Raw genomic sequence first — 19,111 nt, 5'->3', positions numbered from 1 at the left:
CCGATGTTCTACATTTCAGTTAAGAGCCTTTTCTCTGAGCAAGGAGGTGCTGATCCTGGCTAACAATTACTGGGATACCAGTAGCAGTCGCAGACATACTCACTGCCAGAACTTTGCACATTTCCACCTAGAAGCAGGTAGCAAGGCGAGGAGAAGATGGTTATTTTGCAAAGGTGCGTGCAGCCTCAGAAACACAGCAGCATTTTTGCAAGTCAGAAAGGGAAAGACAAATTTGCGATCTTTTCCTCTTACCAGTCAGAGGCCTGGTGGCTGTGCTCTCATACAGAGGAATCCCTTCTCCAATCTTGTTATACGCTTTAAGTGTGATCACATAGTGCGAGTTGGGCTCTAGAAGCAAAGAACAGAGTAATTATTGATTATCTGTGATGATCCACTCTCTCAATCATCATGGTAGCATGGTGGTTAGCACGGTTGCTTCACAGCGCCAGGGTCCCAGGTTCAATTCCCAGCTTGGGTCACTGTCAGTGCGGAGTCTCCACGTTCTCCCCCTATCTGCGTGGGTTTCCTCCGGGTGCTCCGGTTTCCTCCCACAGACCAAAGACGTGCAGGTTAGGTGGATTGGCCATGATAAATTGCCCTTAGTGTCCACAAAATGTTAAGTGGGGGTTACGGGGACAGGGTAGATACGTGCGCTTCAGTAAGGTGCTCTTTGTAAGGGCCGGTGCAGACTCAATGGGCCGAATGGCACTGTAAATTCTATGATTCCATGATTTTAATCCTGTTACTGAGGCGCTCTGCATTGTACTTAATCCCAATGTGTGCTGTGTGAACTCATTTCAATGGGGGGAGGCACGCTAAAATTACGACCAATTAGGTCAGTGTTCAGAGAGAAATTTCAAGGCTCCTGCTCTTGATCACTCCCCAATGAATCCACCTTAAAAGTGGAGATGAGAGGGCGGCACGGTGGCACAGTGGTTAGCACTGCTGCCTCGCGACGCCGAGGTCCCAGGTTCGATCCCGGCCCCGGGTCACTCTCCGTGTGGAGTTTGCACATTCTCCCCGTGTCTGTGTGGGTTTCACCCCCACAACCCAAAGATGTACCGGTTTGTGGATTGGCCACGCTAAATTGCCCCTTAATTGGAAATCTTTGTAAAAAGAAAGTAGTGATGAGGGTATCATCAAACTGAGCGTGGTAGTTTTCACCGTTTAATAGCCTCCTGAAACTTAACTTCTTGGCTCACGCATGAAGAATGGTCACTTGGGAAACTCACCAATGAGACCGTTACTCTGTGAATATATTGATAACAATACCAATAATTACTCAATGGTCTGCACAGAACAGGAAAATTAAAGGAAGGCGGTTCTTCAAAACAATTTAACAGTATTTTAAGTCCTAGTCAACAGCCCGTGGCTGGGTTTACTGCTCATATTAATCATCAACAATAACCTTCATCACATTTATCATCATCGTAAGAGTTTAGCTCTTTCTTAAACATCAATTGGTCCAAAATGTACCATCCATCATATTGTATCACACTGCATCGTGCTTATCAATTTCCCGTCTTCACCATCCCGCTAGACCGCAGAGCACACTTCTTACAAAATACTAATCACTGCCTACAAACCCCTCGATACATGGTCCCACTCTGCAATCTCCTGCCGCTTTACATCCTACCCTCTACATCCTCCAGTGCTTTTCTCCTTTCTGGCAACCCTCACTCAGAAGCAGAATTCTCAATGCTGGCAACCCTCCCATCGCCCTCGCCCCCTCCCATCGCTCTCGCCCCCTCCCATCGCTCTCGCCCCCTCCCATCGCTCTCGCCCCCTTCCATCGCTCTCGCCCCCTCCCATCGCTCTCGCCCCCTCCCATCGCCCTCGCCCCCACCCATCGCCCTCGCCCCCTTCAATCGCCCTCACCCCCTCCCATCACCCTCGTCCCCTCCCATCACCCCCGCCCCCTCTCCTCCCATTTCCCTCGCCCCCTCCCATCGCCCTCGCCCCCTCCCATCGCCCTCGCCCCCTTCAATCGCCCTCACCCCCTCCCATCACCCTCACCCCCTCCCATCGCCCTCGTCCCCTCCCATCAACCCCGCCCCCTCTCCTCCCATTGCCCTCGCCCCCTCCCATCACCCTCACCCCCTCCCATCGCCCTCGTCCCATCCCATAGCCCCCGCCCCCTCTCCTCCCATTGCCCTCGCCCCCTCCAATCGCCCTCGCCCCCTCCCATCGCCCTCATCCCCACCCATCGCCCTCGCCCCTTCCCATCGCCCTCATCCCCTCCCATCGCCCTCACCCCCTCTCCTCCCATTGCCCTCACCCCCTCCCATCGCCCTCGTCCCCTCCCATCACCCCCGCCCCCTCTCCTCCCATTTCCCTCGCCCCCTCCCATCACCCTCACCCCCTCCCATCGCCCTCGTCCCCTCCCATCAACCCCGCCCCCTCTCCTCCCATTGCCCTCGCCCCCTCCCATCACCCTCACCCCCTCCCATCGCCCTCGTCCCATCCCATAACCCCCGCCCCCTCTCCTCCCATTGCCCTCGCCCCCTCGCCCCCTTCCATCGCCCACGCCCCCTCCCATCGCCCTCGCCCCCTCTCCTCCCATTGCCCTCGCCCCCTCCAATTGCCCTCGCCCCCTCCCATCGCCCTCATCCCCACCCATCGCCCTCGCCCCTTCCCGTTGCCCTCATCCCCTCCCATCGCCCTCACCCCCTCTCCTCCCATTGCCCTCACCCCCTCCCATCGCCCTCACCCCCTCCCATCGCCCTCGCCCCCTCTCCTCCCATCGCCCTTGCCCCTTCCCATCGCCCACGCCCCCTCCCATCGCCCTCGCCACCTCCCACGCCCTCTCCCATTGCCCTCGCCACCTCCCATCGCCCTCGCCCCCTCCCATCGCCCACGCCCTCTCCCATCGCCCTCGCCCCCCCATCGCCCACGCCCCCTCCCATCGCCCTCGCCCCCTCCCATCGCCCTCGCCCCCTCCCATCACCCTCACTCCCTCCCATCGCCCTCACCCCCTCACCCCCTCCCATTGCCCTCGCCCCCTCCCATCGCCCACACCCCCTCCCATCGCCCTCGCCACCTCCCATTGCCCTCGCCCCCTCCCATTGCCCTCGCCCCCTCTCCTCCCATCGCCCCCTCCCATCGCCCTCGCCTCCTCTCCTCCCATTGCTCTCGCCCCCTCCCATCACCCTCACCCCCTCCCATCGCCCTCACCCCCTCCCATCGCCCTCACCCCCTCCCATCACCCTCACCCCCTCCCATCGCCCTCGCCCCATCCCATCGCCCTCGCCCCCTCCCATGTTGGTAGAGTAGGTCCAGTGGCACACACTGCCAGCTTTGTCTGGCATGGCCTAATCCTAAATCTACTTCTGCTGCCTGTAACATAACCTCCTGTCAAGAAACGTGTTTCCTCTAATTTACTGATTTGATTTTTATGCCACGGCAAAAAGCAAAGTGCGAACTTGGAATGCACCATGAGATATAAAAACAGGAGCACTGCTGCACACGGATTAAACAGATGTGTGCGTGCTTTGCAACACACTGCAATGCCCCAGTGAGGGTTCCTGGGTCAGAGTGAATAGCCCCAAACACAATTCCCCTGGAGGCAATCCTGACTACATTGACAACACAGTGTCCTCTCACTTACCCAGGTTCTCGATGGTATAATAACGCTGTTTATAGTCAACACGGATGGTTTCTGCATGAGGGCTGCCAATGCCGTAGCCAATGGCGTAACCTCGCACAACAATGTTCTGGTTATCAGGGGGTGTCCAGCTCACAACAATGTTGTTAATTAGAGGGCGAACGTGGAGGGAGCTGGGCTTGTCCGGCACCCGGGATTCTGTAAAACACAAAACAATAAACCCAACACTACACAGCAAATCAGACAGTAGAGAACTGGTGTTCTAGTGATGTAAGTATAGAAGTGAGAGGGACAGAGAGAGAAACAGAAAATGATGGAGATCGAGGCAGACAGATAGACAGAAACAGATAGAGAGAGATTGGCAGAGATACGAGCAACAAACCTAGCAATACTTGTAAGACACAGAACGTGATTGAAATGTCAAGGAGAGCAAAAACCGGTGTCACTGTCTAATGAAGATTGTTTGAGAATCACTGTGAGAAGCACTGGCAGCACTGTGGCCCTGCCAGAGTTTGAGTTCATGTCTGTGTGCACAACACTCCTAATCTGACCAGACACCAACATCGATAGGAGTCCAGGTAGCGTTCTAACAGGCCCCAACCACCCTCATTCATGTCAGCTGCATGAATACATATATATTAACACGCAAATTAGGAGGAGGCCATTCAAGCCCCCTCCAGCCTGCTCTGCTGTTCAATAGAACACAGAACATTACAGCGCAGTACAGGCCCTTCGGCCCTCGATGTTGCGCCGACCTGTGTAACCACTCTAAAGCCCATCTACACTATTCCCTTCATAGATTATCATAGATTATACAGTGCAGAAGGAGGCCATTTAGCCCATCGAGTCTGCACCGGCTCTTGGAAAGAGCAGCCTACCCAATGTCAACACCTCCACCCTATCCCCATAACCCAGTAACCCCACCCAACACTAAGGACAATTTTGGACACTAAGGGCAATTTATCATGGCCAATCCACCTAACCTGCACATCTTTGCACTGTGGGAGGAAACCGGAGCACCCGGAGGAAACCCACGCACACACGGGGAGGATGTGCACACTCCGGACAGACAGTGACCCAAGCCGGAATCGAACCTGGGACCCTGGAGCTGTGAAGCAATTGTGCTATCCACAATGCTACCGTGCTGCCCCGTTCATATGTCCATATGTCTATCCAATGACCATTTGAATGCCCTTAGTGTTGGCGAGTCCACTACTGTTGCAGGCAGGGCATTCCACGCCCTTACTACTCTCTGAGTAAAGAACCTACCTCTGACATCTGTCCTATATCTATCTCCCCTCAATTTAAAGCTATGTCCCCTCGTGCTAGACATCACCATCCGAGGAAAAAGGCTCTCACTGTCCACCCTATCCAATCCTCTGATCATCTTGTATGCCTCAATTAAGTCACCTCTTAACCTTCTTCTCTCTAATGAAAACAGCCTCAAGTCCCTCAGCCTTTCCTCATAAGATCTTCCCTCCATACCAGGCAATATTATGGTAAATCTCCTCTGCACCCTTTCCAATGCTTCCACATCATTCCTATAATGCGGCGACCAGAATTGCACGCAATACTCCAAATGCAGCCGCGCCAGAGTTTTGTACAGTTGCAACATGACCTCATGGCTCCGAAACTCAATCCCTCTACCAATAAAAGCTAACACACCGTACGCCTTCTTAACAAACCTCTCAACCTGGGTGGCAACTTTCAGGGATCTATGTACATGGACACCGAGATCTCTCTGCTCATCCACACTGCCAAGAATCTTACCATTAGCCCAGTACTCTGTCTTCCTGTTATTCCTTCCAAAATGAATTACCTCACACTTTTCTGCATTAAACTCCATTTGCCACCTCTCAGCCCAGCTCTGCAGCTTATCTACATCCCTCTGTAACTTGTAACATCCTTCTGCACTGTACACAACTCCACCGACTTTAGTGTCATCTGCAAATTTACTCACCCATCCTTCTACGCCCTCCTCCAGGTCATTTATAAAAATGACAAACAGCAGTGGCCCCAAAACAGATCCTTGTGGTACACCACTAGTAACTGGACTCCAGTCTGAACATTTCTCATCAACCACCACCCTTTGTCTTCTTCCAGCTAGCCAATTTCTGATCCAAACTGCTAAATCACCCTGAATCCTATGCCTCCGTATTTTCTGCAGTAGCCTACAGTGGGGAACCTGATCAAACGCTTTACTGAAATCCATATACACCACATCAACTGCTTTACCCTCATCCACCTGTTTGGTCACCTTCTCAAAGAACTCAATAAGGTTTGTGAGGCACGACCTACCCTTCACAAAACCGTGTTGACTATCTCTAATCAAATTATTCCTTTCCAGATGATTATACATCCTATCTCTTAGAAACCTTTCCAAGATTTTGCCCACAACAGAAGTAAGGCTCACGGTGGGTTGTCTCTACTCCCCTTCTTAAACAAGGGGACAACATTTGCTATCCTCCAGTCTTCTGGCACTATTCCTGTAGACAAAGATGACTTAAAGATCAAAGCCAAAGGCTCAGCAATTTCCTCCCTAGCTTCCCAGAGAATCCTAGGATAAATCCCATCCGGCCCTGGGGACTTAACTATTTTCACACTTTCCAGAATTGCTAACACCTCCTCCTTATGAACCTCAAGCCCTTCTAGTCTAGTAGCCTGAATCTCAATATTCTCCTCGACAACATTGTCTTTTTCCTGTGTGAAAACTGACGAAAAATATTCATTTAGCACCTCTCCTATCGCCTCGGACTCCAAGCACAGCTTCCCGCTACTGTCCTTGACTGGCCCTACTCTTACACTAGTCATTCGTTTATTCCTGACATATCTATAGAAAGCTTTAGGGTTATCCTTGATCCTACCTGCCAAAGACTTCTCATGTCCCCTCCTGGCTCTTCTTAGCACTCTCTTTAGGTCCTTCCTAGCTAACTTGTAACTCTCGAGTGCCCTAACTGAACCTTCATGTCTCATCTTTACATAAGCCTCCTTCTTCCTCTTGACAAGTGTTTCGACTGCTTTAGTAAACCATGGTTCCCTTGCTCGACCACTTCCTCCCTGCCTGACAGGTACATACTTATCAAGGACACGCAGTAGCTATTCTTTGAACAAGCTCCACATTTCCATTGTGCCCATCCCCTGCAGTTTTCCTCTCCATCCTAAGTCTTGCCTCATCGCATCATAATTGCTTTTCCCCCAGATATAACTCTTGCCCTATGGTATATACCTATCCCTTTCCATCACTAAAGTAAACGCAATGGAATTGTGGTCACTATCACCAAAGTGCTCACCTACCTCCAAATCTAACACCTGTCCTGGTTCATTACCCAGTACCAAATCTAATATGGCCTCGCCTCTCGTTGGCCTATCTACATACTGTGTCAGGAAACCCTCCTGCACACATTGGACAAAAACAGACCCTAAAGTACTCGAACTATAGCGTTTCCAGTCAATATTTGGAAAGTTAAAGTCCCCCATAACAACTACCCTGTTGCTTTCGCTCCTATCCAAAATCATCTTTGCAAACCTTTCCTCTACATCTCTGGAACTTTTCGGAGGCCTATAGAAAACCCCGAACAGGGTGACCTCTCCTTTCCTGTTTCTAACCTCAGGAAATACTACCTCAGTAGACGAGTCCTCAGCAAACGTCCTTTCTGCCTCCGTAATACTGTCCTTGACTAACAATGCCACCCCTCCCCCTCTTTTACCACCTTCCCTGAGCTTACTGAAATATCTAAACCCCGGCACCTGCAACAACCATTCCAGTCCCTGCTCTATCCATGTCTCCGAAATGGCCACAACATCGAAGTCCCAATAAGATTGTAGCTGATCTGATTGTAGTCTCCAATCTATATTCCCACCTACCCTCGATAACCCCTCACCCCCTCGCTAATCAAGAGTCCATCGAGCTTTGCTTTAAACATATTCAAAGACACAAGCTTCCACCGCATTTTGTGGAAGGGAATTCCAAAGACTCACCATTCTCTGAGAAATAAATTCTCCTCATCTCTGTCCTAAATGGGATACTCCTTATGTTTAAACAGTGACCCTGAGTTCTAGATTTTCCCACAAGGGAAACATCCTCTCCACGTCCACGTCAACACCCCCTCAGGATCTGATATGTTTCAATCAAGTCGCCGCTTAATGTTCTAAACTCCAGTGGATACAAGTCTAGCCTGTCCAACCCATCCATTCCAGATATTCGTCTAGTAAACCTTCTCTGAACAGCTAGCAACGCCTTTCCATCCTAATAAGGAAAATCAGGGCCGTGATTCTCCAAACCCCGCCGGGTCGAAGAATCGCCGGGGGTCGGCGTGAATCCCGCCCCCGCCGGCCGCCGAATTCTCCAGCACCGGAGATTCGGCGGTGGCGGGAATCGCGCCGCGCCGGTCGGCGGGCCCCCTCGCCGATTCTCTGGCCTGCAATGGGCCGAAGTCCCGCTGCTATAATGCCTGTCCCGCCGGCGTGAATCAAACCACCTCCCTTACCAGCGGGAGCAGGCGGCGCGAGCGGGCTCCGGGGTCCTGGGGGGGGGGGGGCGCGGGGCGATCTGGCCCCGGGGGGGTGCCCCCACGGTGGCCTGGCCCGCGATCGGGGTCCACCGATCCGCGGGCGGGCCTGTGCCGTGGGGGCACTCTTTTACTACGCATCAGCCGTGTAGGTCTCCGCGATGGCCGACGCGTAGGTGACCCCCCCCTGCGCGGGGATGACGACAGCAGCCGCTGACGCTCCTGCGCATGCGTGGACTTCCGCCAGCCGGCGGAGTCACTTCGGCCCCGGCTGGCGTGGCGGCAAAGGCCTTCCTTTGAAGGCCTTTGGAGAAATCCGCACCTTTGGGGCGGCCCGACGCCAGAGTGGTTCACGCCACTCCATCCCGGGACCCCCCGCCCCGCCGGGTAGGGGAGAATCCCGCCCCAGGAAACTAATTCGGGACAGTGGCTCAGTCAGCGTTGCTCTCGCCTCTGAGTCACTAGTTTTCAGGTTCAAGACCCCTTTCAGGACTTGAATCCAAGTCAGAGCGGACATTCCAGTCCAGTTACAAGAGGATGTTACACGCGGGTCAGCCCGGTGGCGCAGTGGTTAGCACTGCTGCTTACGGCACTGAGGACCCTGGTTCGAATCCCGGCCCTGGGCCACCGTCCGTGTGGAGTTTGCACATTCTCCCCATGTCTGCGTGGCCTCATCCCCTCAACCCAAAATGTAGGTGGATTGGACACGTTAAATTGCCCCTTAATTGGAAAAAGTAATAATTGGGTACTCTAACTTTAGAAAAAAAGGGAGGGTGTTGACACTGTTGGAGGTACCCGTGTTTGAGATGAGGCATTAAACTGAGGCCCACTTGCCTGTCTGGATGGATGTAAAAGATCCATGGCACTCTTTCAAAGAAAAGCAGAGGAGTCCTCCCCAGAGTCCTGGGGCCAAGATCCTCAACCAACATCACAAAAAGCAGATTATACGGTTATTTTCACACTACTGTCTGTGGGAGCTTGCTGTGCACAGATTGGCTGCGGTGGCTCCTCCGTTACAAGCTCATTGGCTACAAAGTGACTGGAGACATCTCGTGGTCATGAAAAGTGACAAATAAATGCAAGTCTTTCTTTTTTTCTTTCTCATCAAACTATCCTCAAAAAATTGAGTGTTTGACGGGAGAGCACAGCGGGAGCTTTTCTCTGTCTAACCCCGTGCTCTACCTGCCCCGAAAAGGGTACCACCTGAAATGGTGAGAGTTCCATCCCCCAGCACCAACATCCAGCACAGAACATTAGCTTTCTGGATAATGCAATGAATATAGGGAGTTGTAGCAGATTTAAGTGTTTTAAGCTCATATCGTACACAGATTTGAAGACTTGGAGCTGAAAAGATATGGTAACTACTGTTCATTCTGTTTTAATTATGGTCCTTACCATCTAGGTCACTTTCAAAGGTTTCAGCAGACACCCAGTCTGAGGATGGCCCCGTGCCATTCACTGTAATGGCAGAGACTCTGAAGCTGTACTCAGTGTTTCGTTCCAATCCTGCAACACAACACACAGGTAAAAGTGAATGTATTTGAGTTCCCCGAAGGCTGTGTCACAGTGACCCACAAACAGCCTGACCAACAATCCCAGACACAGACAGCAGAGGGCGACAGGAGCTTAGCAATGAGCGGAATCACCCGCAGCCTCTGACGGTGAAGTTTTAAGAGTTTGTGTTTCTCTGCAAAGACCCAGAGTTGGGGAATGATTAAGGTGTCATTGTGTTGTGTGGATCATCAAACTCACAGCTTTAACATTCATCTCAGGCTGACGATGTCCTTCAGACTGGAGCTGAGGGCAGGAAGCTGAATCTAAACCCAAATCAGATCAAAATAAACCGATCCCAAAATCCAAATACCCCAAACCTACCCTGTGCCCCGCCTCCTAAATCCATCCAGCGCCACAAATCCTCCCCACCCCTTAAACCCACCCTAACGCCCTGAATCCACTCTGCACTCCAAGCCCACCCTCACCCCAAACCCACCCCATCTCTGTGATCTATCTGTTACCTCAAATTCACCCCAAACACAACTTAAATCCAACTTAAATCACCAGGAACATCTCAATAATAATAATCTTTATTATTGTCACAAGTAGGCTGACATTAACACTGCAATGAAGTTACTGTGAAAAGCCCCTAGTCACCACATTCCGGCACCTGTTCGGGTACACAGAGGGAGAATTCAGAATGTCCAATTCTCCTGTCTTTCAGGACTTGTGGGAGGAAACCGGAGCCCCCGGAGGAAACCCACGCAGACACAGGGAGAACGTGCAGATTCCGCACAGACAGTGACCCAAGCCGGGAATTGAACCCAGGATCCCGGCGCTGTGAAGCAACAAAGCTACCCACTGTGCTACCGTGCCACCCATTCATCCAATGTCCAAAGCCACCCCACACCTCAAACGGATTTATGGTTTAAGTTGAAAAATGCATTTTGTGCCTTCAATGAGCTACAGAAATAACTCTTCCCCTGTGCGTTTTATTTTAATTTACTCCCATATTCCAGCTCAGCATCACACACTTGAGTTTTGACTGTCGGAATCAACCAATGAGAGTATCACAAATGAAGTGAAAGTTCTGGACAAGTTCAGCAGGTCTGGCAGCATCTGTGGAGAGAGAAAGAGAGTCGATGTTTCCAGTCCAATGTGAATCTTCTGAATAAGATTCATATCAGAGTCGAAACGTTAACTCTGTTTTTCTCACCACAGATCATAGAATTTACAGTGCAGAAGGAGGCCATTCGGCCCATCAAGTCTGCACCGGCCCTTGGAAAGAGCACCCCACTTAAACCCACACCTCCACCCCACCCTGGTAACTCAGTAGCCCAGTAACCCCACCAAACCTTTTTGGACACTAAGGGCAATTTATCATGGCCAATCCACCTAACCTCCACATCTTTGGACTTGTGGGAGGAAACCGGAGCACCCGGAGGAAACCCACGCAGACATGGGAAGAACGTGTAGACTCCGCACAGACAGTGACCCAAGCTGGAATCGAATCTGGGACCCTGGAGCTGTGAAACAACTGTGATAACCACTGTGCTACCGTGCTGCCAGACCTGCTGAGCTTGTCCAGCATTTTGTTTTTAGTTCAGATTTCTAATCTCTGTTGTGTTTTGATTTTATATTGATCGCATCACAGCGGTTGTGCCCGATCTAACTCTGCCTTGTCCACACTTCCCAGATGGATAGCCATCCGAATTGGGAACTCCAACGTTCCAGCCTAAGCCAGGACACTGAGCACGAGTGTAGCAGTCTATCATTTTTCCCAAGCTGATGAGATGGTGGTCGTGGTTGGGGAGGTTTTGAGGGTGAGAGGGAGAAAAAAGGCCTTTTCCGATTAACCGACTGGGAAATGTAGGCCTGCCTGGACACATTGAGAACACAGGTCAGAATCACTGTTCTTTAAACCTCAGGAAGGAGGTTCTGTTTGAGGCTCGGGACTGACTCACCATCGATTATCTGAGAAAGCTGACTCCCTCCCGTATTGTCCGTCTCCCCGCGGCGACCTCCTTTCTTGTATCGAATATTGTAACCGGTGATCACACCATTGTGCGTCCCAGGAGGAGGTGGCTGCCAATGTACTACAATGCTCTGGGAGAAAGAAACAGAGAGTACCAGCAAATCCAAACAATCTCCGCAGCTAAGCTTTCAAATACAACAACACTGAGTCTCAGTGGGTTGAAGTCCGAGGAAGGACAGGCTACAGGGGCTAAGTTTGTATTCCCTCAAGTACAGAGGACTAAAGGGTGATTTAATCGAGGTAATTCAGGTGATTAATGGATTGAAGAGGTAGAAATTAACCATTTCTTCTGGGGGGAGGGAGTCCAGAACAAAGGGCAGAACCTTAAAATTGGAGCCAGGTCCTCAGGGGTAACATCAGGGATCACTTTCATATAAAGGGTAGCCTAGATAAAGTTGATGTGGAGAGAATGTTTCCACTAGCAGGACAAACTAAAACCAGAGGAGACAATCTCAGACTAGAGGGGCGATCCTTTAAAACCGAGATGAGCAGGAATTTCTTCAGCCAGAGGGTGGTGAATCTGTGGAACTCTTTGCCGCAGAGGCTGTGGAGGCCAAATCACTGAGTGTCTTTAAGACAGAGAGAGATAGGTTCTTGATTAATAATGGGATCAGGGTTTATGGGGAGAAGGCGGGAGAATGGGGATGAGAATATCAGCCATGATTGAATGGCGGAGCAGACTCGATGGGCCGAGTGGCCTAATTCTGCTCCTATGTCTTATGGTCTTATGGAAATCTGGAACTCTCTCTCTGAAAAGGTTGCTGAGGCTGGATGTCAACTAAAAATGTCAAAACTGAGATTGACAGATTTTTATCAGGCAAGTATAATTAAAGTTTACGGAAGCAAGGCGGATAAGTGGAATTAAGGTACAGATTTAGAGATGTGGATCAGAAATTGGCTAGCTGAAAGAAGACAGAGGGTGGTGGTTGATGGGAAATGTTCAGAATGGAGTTCAGTTACAAGTGGAGTACCACAAGGATCTGTTCTGGGGCCGTTGCTGTTTGTCATTTTTATCAATGGCCTAGAGGAGGGCACAGAAGGGTGGGTGAGTAAATTTGCAGACGACACTAAAGTCGGTGGTGTTGTCGACAGTGCGGAAGGATGTAGCAGGTTTCAGAGGGACATAGATAAGCTGCAGAGCTGGGCTGAGAGGTGGCAAATGGAGTTTAATGTAGAGAAGTGTGAGGTGATTCACTTTGGAAGGAATAACAGGAATGCGGAATATTTGGCTAATGGTAAAGGTCTTGGAAGTGTGGATGAGCAGAGGGATCGAGGTGTCCATGTACATAGATCCCTGAAAGTTGCCACCCAGGTTGATAGGGTTGTGAAGAAGGCCTATGGAGTGTTGGCCTTTATTGGTAGAGGGATTGAGTTCCGGAGTCGGGAGGTCATGTTGCAGCTGTACAAAACTCTGGTACGGCCGCATTTGGAGTATTGCGTACAGTTCTGGTCACCGCATTATAGGAAGGACGTGGAAGCTTTGGAGCGGGTGCAGAGGAGATTTACCAGGATGTTGCCTGGTATGGAGGGAAAATCTTATGAGGAAAGGCTGATGGACTCGAGGTTGTTTTCGTTGGAGAGAAGAAGGTTAAGAGGAGACTTAATAGAGGCATACAAAATGATCAGGGGGTTAGATAGGGTGGACAGTGAGAGCCTTCTCCCGCGGATGGAAATGGCTGGCACGAGGGGACATAGCCTTAAACTGAGGGGTAATCGATATAGGACAGAGGTCAGAGGTAGGTTCTTTACGCAAAGAGTGGTGAGGCCGTGGAATGCCCTACCTGCTACAGTAGTGAACTCGCCAACATTGAGGGCATTTAAAAGTTTATTGGATAAGCATATGGATGATAATGGCATAGTGTAGGTTAGATGGCTTTTGTTTTTGACTTCCCATGTCGGTGCAACATTGTGGGCCGAAGGGCCTGTACTGCGCTGGGTCGTTCTATGTTCTATTGGCCATGGTGAACTGAATGCTGGAAGGGGCGGACTGGCTTCCTGTGGTCAAAACCACTCACCTTGGAATTGCGAACTTCCAGCGTGACATTCTGAGGGGGTGCACTAGGGACTGAAACACACAACACGCCAATGAGTCACAGAGTGAGCGTAGACGTTACACAGTCACACATTGAACAACAAGCGGGAAACACAGCACAGTGACTCACCCCAGCCCCCAGCACCTTTCTACTCACCACCAGAATAGGTTGTTGCCACCACCTCCTCAGTGGAGACACCAGGCCCATGTTTGTTGTAAGCCACCACCCGGAAACTGTACTCGGTGAACTTCTTCAGACCATTCATGGTGTAGGATAGACTCCCGACATCCACATCCTGAAGGAAAAACCAGGAGTGGAGTCGGAAACTGTTCACATTTTTATTAAGCACCTGTGGTAAACTCTCCAAGTGGTTAAAATACCGTGAAGGGCAGCCCTCGTCTGAGACGTGTTCTATTAAAAGGTGCAATGTAGGTACCGGTTATTGTTATTCTGCAGACTAACAAGACTCGACACATTTAAATGTCAACGGGAAGAGAAAAGATCAACCAATAGAATTGTGGCCCAAGATCAATACCATTGGCATCGGACAAGGGGCAATGAGGGTGAAAACAGCTGAAGATTTTTGTTAATATCTCGGACCACATGCCGTGACCGTTGGTGGGCCTGAGGTTCAGGGCCCGCCCCAGCCTTACGTTCCCTGACAATGGCGGTGAAGTACAAAAGGATCAGGACCTGCAGAGGCGAAGCCAAGACAGGCAGATGTGGACCAGGTAATTCTTTTTTTAAATTTAAAGTACCCAATTAATTTTTCCAATTAAGTGGCAACTAAAGACCTATGCAGACACGGGGAGAATGTGCAAACTCCAACCATAGCCTTCGACATGGTGCATGACATCCGATGGACTTCCAGCCACTTGGAATGGGCGTCACCCATGAGTAGAAACATTGACCCTTGGAAAGGTCCGGCAAAGTCATTGAGTCGGCGCACCCAAGGCCAACGTGGCCCTTCCCATGGATGCAGCGGGGCAGCTGGCGGGAGGTTCTACTGTCCCTGGTATGAGGTGCACTGTTGGACCAGGTGTTCAATCGCGACTTCCAGGCCTGGCCACCACACACAGCTGAGGGCCACCGTCTTCATTGTCAGCAACCCTGGGTGGCCGCTGTGCAGATCCTGAAGGATGGCGTGGGACCACATCGCAAACCCCCCCCCCCCACAGAAGGATGTGGTCTTCCACGCTGAGCTCCTGCATTTTGGGTTCAAAGGCCCGCAGTTCTTCATGGAGTTTCCCTTGCTGGCCCCCGTGTAAGGCGATGCAGAGTACCTTTGCCAATATGGAGTCTATTTGCATCCAGTTGCATATCTGGGTGCAGTGACCGTCAACGTGTCCATAAAGTTAAGTGTCTAAATGGCTTCATCAGCTCTCAGTGGAGACAGGGGCACATCGGCAGCGGGAGACTGCTCAATGCGCCCGCGTTCGCAATTTGCGTGCCTGGGCAATGCTCGAAGGTGTACTCATACTCTGCTAGCAACACGGCCCATCGCTGAATCTGGGTGGACACTACTGGCAGATCACCTTGTCCTCTTTAAAAAGCCCGAGCAATGGCTTGTGGTCCGTCACAATGGTGAATCGACGGCCATTCACGTATTGATGAAATTTCTTCATTGAGAATAGGACGGCAGCCCTTCCTTTGCTATCTGGGCGTAATTATGCTCCGCAGCCAATGTCCTTGACGCGAATGCTATCGGCCTTCCGTCAGCCATGTGGTGGGACAATACAGCCCCAATTCCGTAAGGCGAGGCGTCGCACATCACCAAGAGAGGCTCGGAGGGGGCATAATGTGTCAATAGGCTGGGCCTTAGGGTCCACATACATTTGGCCACACCTCCCTTAATTTTGCTCAGGCTCTCCTGGAAGACTTCAGGGTATTTTCCCAAAACTTTGTAAAGTCCTCCTGTGCCCATCCGGAAGATCTGTTGCCAGTCCGACCGGAGGTTTTGGAGCCAGTCACGGCCCAGCAGACACGGTCCTGGGCCCTTCACCATCGTTAACGGCAGCCTAACGGTCCGCTGTCTGTAAGCTCGCTATGGCGAGGGGTTCTTCTGTATAGGTCGCTAGCCTCGTCTTAACTATCTCACTGGTGAGCCTCCGCCCCTCAATGGAGGAGCACCTACCCCACGGGGCGATTAATCGAGTTGTCCCTGTGGGTCTCGTTATGGGTTATAACGGCCACCATCTGCCCAGTAGTGGAAAGGATGGCGGGTCAGTCATGCACCTAGAGGCCAATCCAGCCACTGAACTGGCTAATTATGGGTCATAAGCCACCTCTGCAAAGTATTTTAACCACTCAGGGATGTGGGAATCTGGCCCCCTCCACAAGATGCAGCCGGCACCAGGAGAGAAGGTCAATCAGTTCAATAAAGCTCAATCCTCCAGCACCTGAACCTCTTCATCTCACAGCCATCGTGTTCTAGTCCTCTGTTCCTAGTCGTGAGCCTGAGTCGTGCCATTCTGCACAAGTACTTGTGCAGTGTCAGTGCACGTCAGTAAAGGGTGAGTACAGATGTGGGGACACAGGGTGGCTCCGTCTAGGGAGCCCATATTTCTGTAGTTGCAGAATCGGTTTGAAAGAGGCAGCAGCAGCTCCAAGGTCCCAGGTTCGATCCTGACCCCAGGTCACTGTCCGTGTGGAGTTTGCACATTCTCCCCGTGTCTGCGTGGATCTCACCCCCACAACCCAAAGATGTGCAGGGTAGGTGGGTCGGCCACGCTAAATTGCCCCTTAATTGGGGGAAAAAAATAATTGGGTACTCTAAATTTATGGAAAAAAACGGTTCGAAAGATTTTGAGTTCTTAAAGAGTAACATAACCAGAGACAGATATCAACATGTGCAGCGACGTATCCTTAACAGAACTTAGAGCAGTCTCAGTCAAAATGCTCAGATTCTTACACAATTTGAAGTGTTTTAACCTTCGCTCCTGCAAAGGGAACAATTCCAGCAACTCAACCACAGTGAGGTTTTCATCGGGCCACATCAGTCAGCTGTCTCCTCGCTCTGCCCTTCCTGCCAGAATCAATCTCTATCGTCTTCAAACTCACCTCCTTCCACACACTCTCTGAGTGAGGAAACTATGATCCAACGCTCCATCTTCCACTATAACTCACTCTTTCCATTATCGACAGAAACACGCCCTTCTCTCCAACTATCTACATGCCTTCAACACACGATCTTACTGCTAACTGACCGCTACTGCCTAAATTCCCTGGTCCTCCCAATGCGGATTGTATAGATTCTGGATGCTTTTCTCACCTGTTCACTCCCTGCTCCCTTCTCCAGGTAATAGAGTTTGTAGTTTGCGATCGGCCCATTGTCCGAGTGAGGCTCCTGCCAGGTGACAGTGATTGAGGTCGGCGAGTTCGCCTGTGCAACCAGGTTTTGAGCTGGTCCTGGCACTTGAACTGAAAAACAAAGAGAACGGCCGTTTAAAGATTTGAACAAAGTGAATCCACATGGGGTGAAGTCAGACTGAACGAAGAAAAGTCCAGTAAGAAGTCTTACAACACCAGGTTAAAGTCCAACAGCTTTGTTTCAAATCACTAGCTTTCGGAGCACTGGGTAGGATTGAGGGATACAGTGTGGAGGTGGGTAGGATTGAGGGATACAGTGTGGAGGTGGGTAGGATTGAGGGATACAGTGTGGAGGTGGGTAGGATTGAGGGATACAGTGTGGAGGTGGGTAGGATTGAGGGATACAGTGTGGAGGTGGGTAGGACTGAGGGATACAGTGTGGAGGTGGGTAGGATTGAGGGATACAGTGCGGAGGTGGGTAGGACTGAGGGATACAGTGCGGAGGTGGGTAGGATTGAGGGATACAGTGCGGAGGTGGGTAGGACTGAGGGATACATTGTGGAGGTGGGTAGGATTGAGGGATACATTGTGGAGGTGGGTAGGACTGAGGGATACATTGTGGAGGTGGGTAGGACTGAGGGATACAGTGTGGAGGTGGGTAGGATTGAGGGATACAGTGCGGAGGTGGGTAGGATTGAGGGATACAGTGCGGAGGTGGGTAGGATTGAGGGATACAGTGCGGAGGTGGGTAGGATTGAGGGATACAGTGCGGAGGTGGGTAGGACTGAGGGATACAGTGCGGAGGTGGGTAGGATTGAGGGATACAGTGCGGAGGTGGGTAGGATTGAGGGATACAGTGCGGAGGTGGGTAGGATTGAGGGATACAGTGCGGAGGTGGGTAGGATTTAGGGATACAGTGTGGAGGTGGGTAGGATTGAGGGATACAGTGCGGAGGTGGGTAGGACTGAGGGATACAGTGCGGAGGTGGGTAGGATTGAGGGATACAGTGCGGAGGTGGGTAGGACTGAGGGATACATTGTGGAGGTGGGTAGGATTGAGGGATACAGTGCGGAGGTGGGTAGGATTGAGGGATACAGTGCGGAGGTGGGTAGGATTGAGGGATACAGTGCGGAGGTGGGTAGGATTGAGGGATACAGTGCGGAGGTGGGTAGGATTGAGGGATACAGTGTGGAGGTGGGTAGGATTGAGGGATACAGTGTGGAGGTGGGTAGGATTGAGGGATACAGTGTGGAGGTGGGTAGGATTGAGGGATACAGTGTGGAGGTGGGTAGGTAACATTGTGATCTATCTAAGAGGGATAGACTTGTTGCGACTAAAGACATGTTTTTGATCCTTGCTCTATTACTGCCCATTTAGATGTTATTCCTAATACTTTAAGGTCTCTTTACAGAATATAATTTCTTGGCGTGTAAACCTAATTGCCCCTTCTCGGCCATCGCAGGATCGCAAATGCTGGACACAATGGAACATTTTCCAAAGCAGTTTTATTGCGTATCTTACTGGCTCGATGAGGCAGGGCTCATCGCCAACTAAAAGGATTATCATTGCCACTGAGCCTTGACCTGAGAGTGAAGCTGCAATACGCTCTTCAGTGTACTCTGTGCACAAAGAAACATGGCCAGGTCCAGCCACTCGGCAAGGCCGGGAAAGCGAATGAAAATGAAAATATATTGTCTGCAGTGAACACAACGATAAAACTGTTTAATTAACGATGCTTACTGATGCGAAAAAAAACCTCACCAACTTTAACAAGCCTGACAGTTGTTTGCTTTATTCGGTCATGATCCATTTCTTTCAATTAGTGCTGCAACACTGCCCCATATCCCACCCAGCTGCTTCGTGCCAACACAGGCGGCAAACACACCTGCAGGCCCACAGCTCTCGGCAAGGAAGGCGGAGCATGTCTTTGCACACCGTCACATTCTAAAAAGGGAACAGAGAGCTGCTCAAACCCTACACGCGGGTTCTGGAAGCAGTTTCTGCCAACCTGCCAACTCAGCGTAGCTACTATGAAGAATAAAAATACGGTCTGTAATTCCCCCCCCCCCCCCCCCCCCCCCCCGCAAAAGCACCGATGCTCACTGGGATTATCTCATGACTGCTGGCT

The 19,111-nt window shown here is 51.0% G+C and overlaps 1 protein-coding gene across 10 annotated transcripts in view; it reads right to left on the bottom strand.

Moving 5' to 3' along the window:
• Positions 1–19,111, bottom strand: part of LOC140404308 (neogenin-like) — a 223,681-nt gene that overhangs the window by 56,079 nt on the left and 148,491 nt on the right. For all 10 annotated transcript variants that reach the window (XM_072492648.1, XM_072492655.1, XM_072492651.1 and 7 more), the window contains exons 10-16: positions 16,946–17,094; positions 13,831–13,969; positions 13,657–13,706; positions 11,571–11,712; positions 9,508–9,618; positions 3,608–3,802; positions 253–348 (exon numbers count right to left, since the gene is read on the bottom strand). In XM_072492648.1, the coding sequence (XP_072348749.1) occupies positions 253–348; positions 3,608–3,802; positions 9,508–9,618; positions 11,571–11,712; positions 13,657–13,706; positions 13,831–13,969; positions 16,946–17,094 (882 nt within the window). The remainder of the gene's footprint in view (positions 1–252; positions 349–3,607; positions 3,803–9,507; positions 9,619–11,570; positions 11,713–13,656; positions 13,707–13,830; positions 13,970–16,945; positions 17,095–19,111) is intronic.

Source organism: Scyliorhinus torazame, chromosome 30 (genome assembly GCF_047496885.1).
Source record: "Scyliorhinus torazame isolate Kashiwa2021f chromosome 30, sScyTor2.1, whole genome shotgun sequence".
NCBI classification, from domain to species: Eukaryota; Metazoa; Chordata; class Chondrichthyes; order Carcharhiniformes; family Scyliorhinidae; genus Scyliorhinus; species Scyliorhinus torazame.
This window is presented reverse-complemented; position numbering and strand designations above follow the sequence as displayed.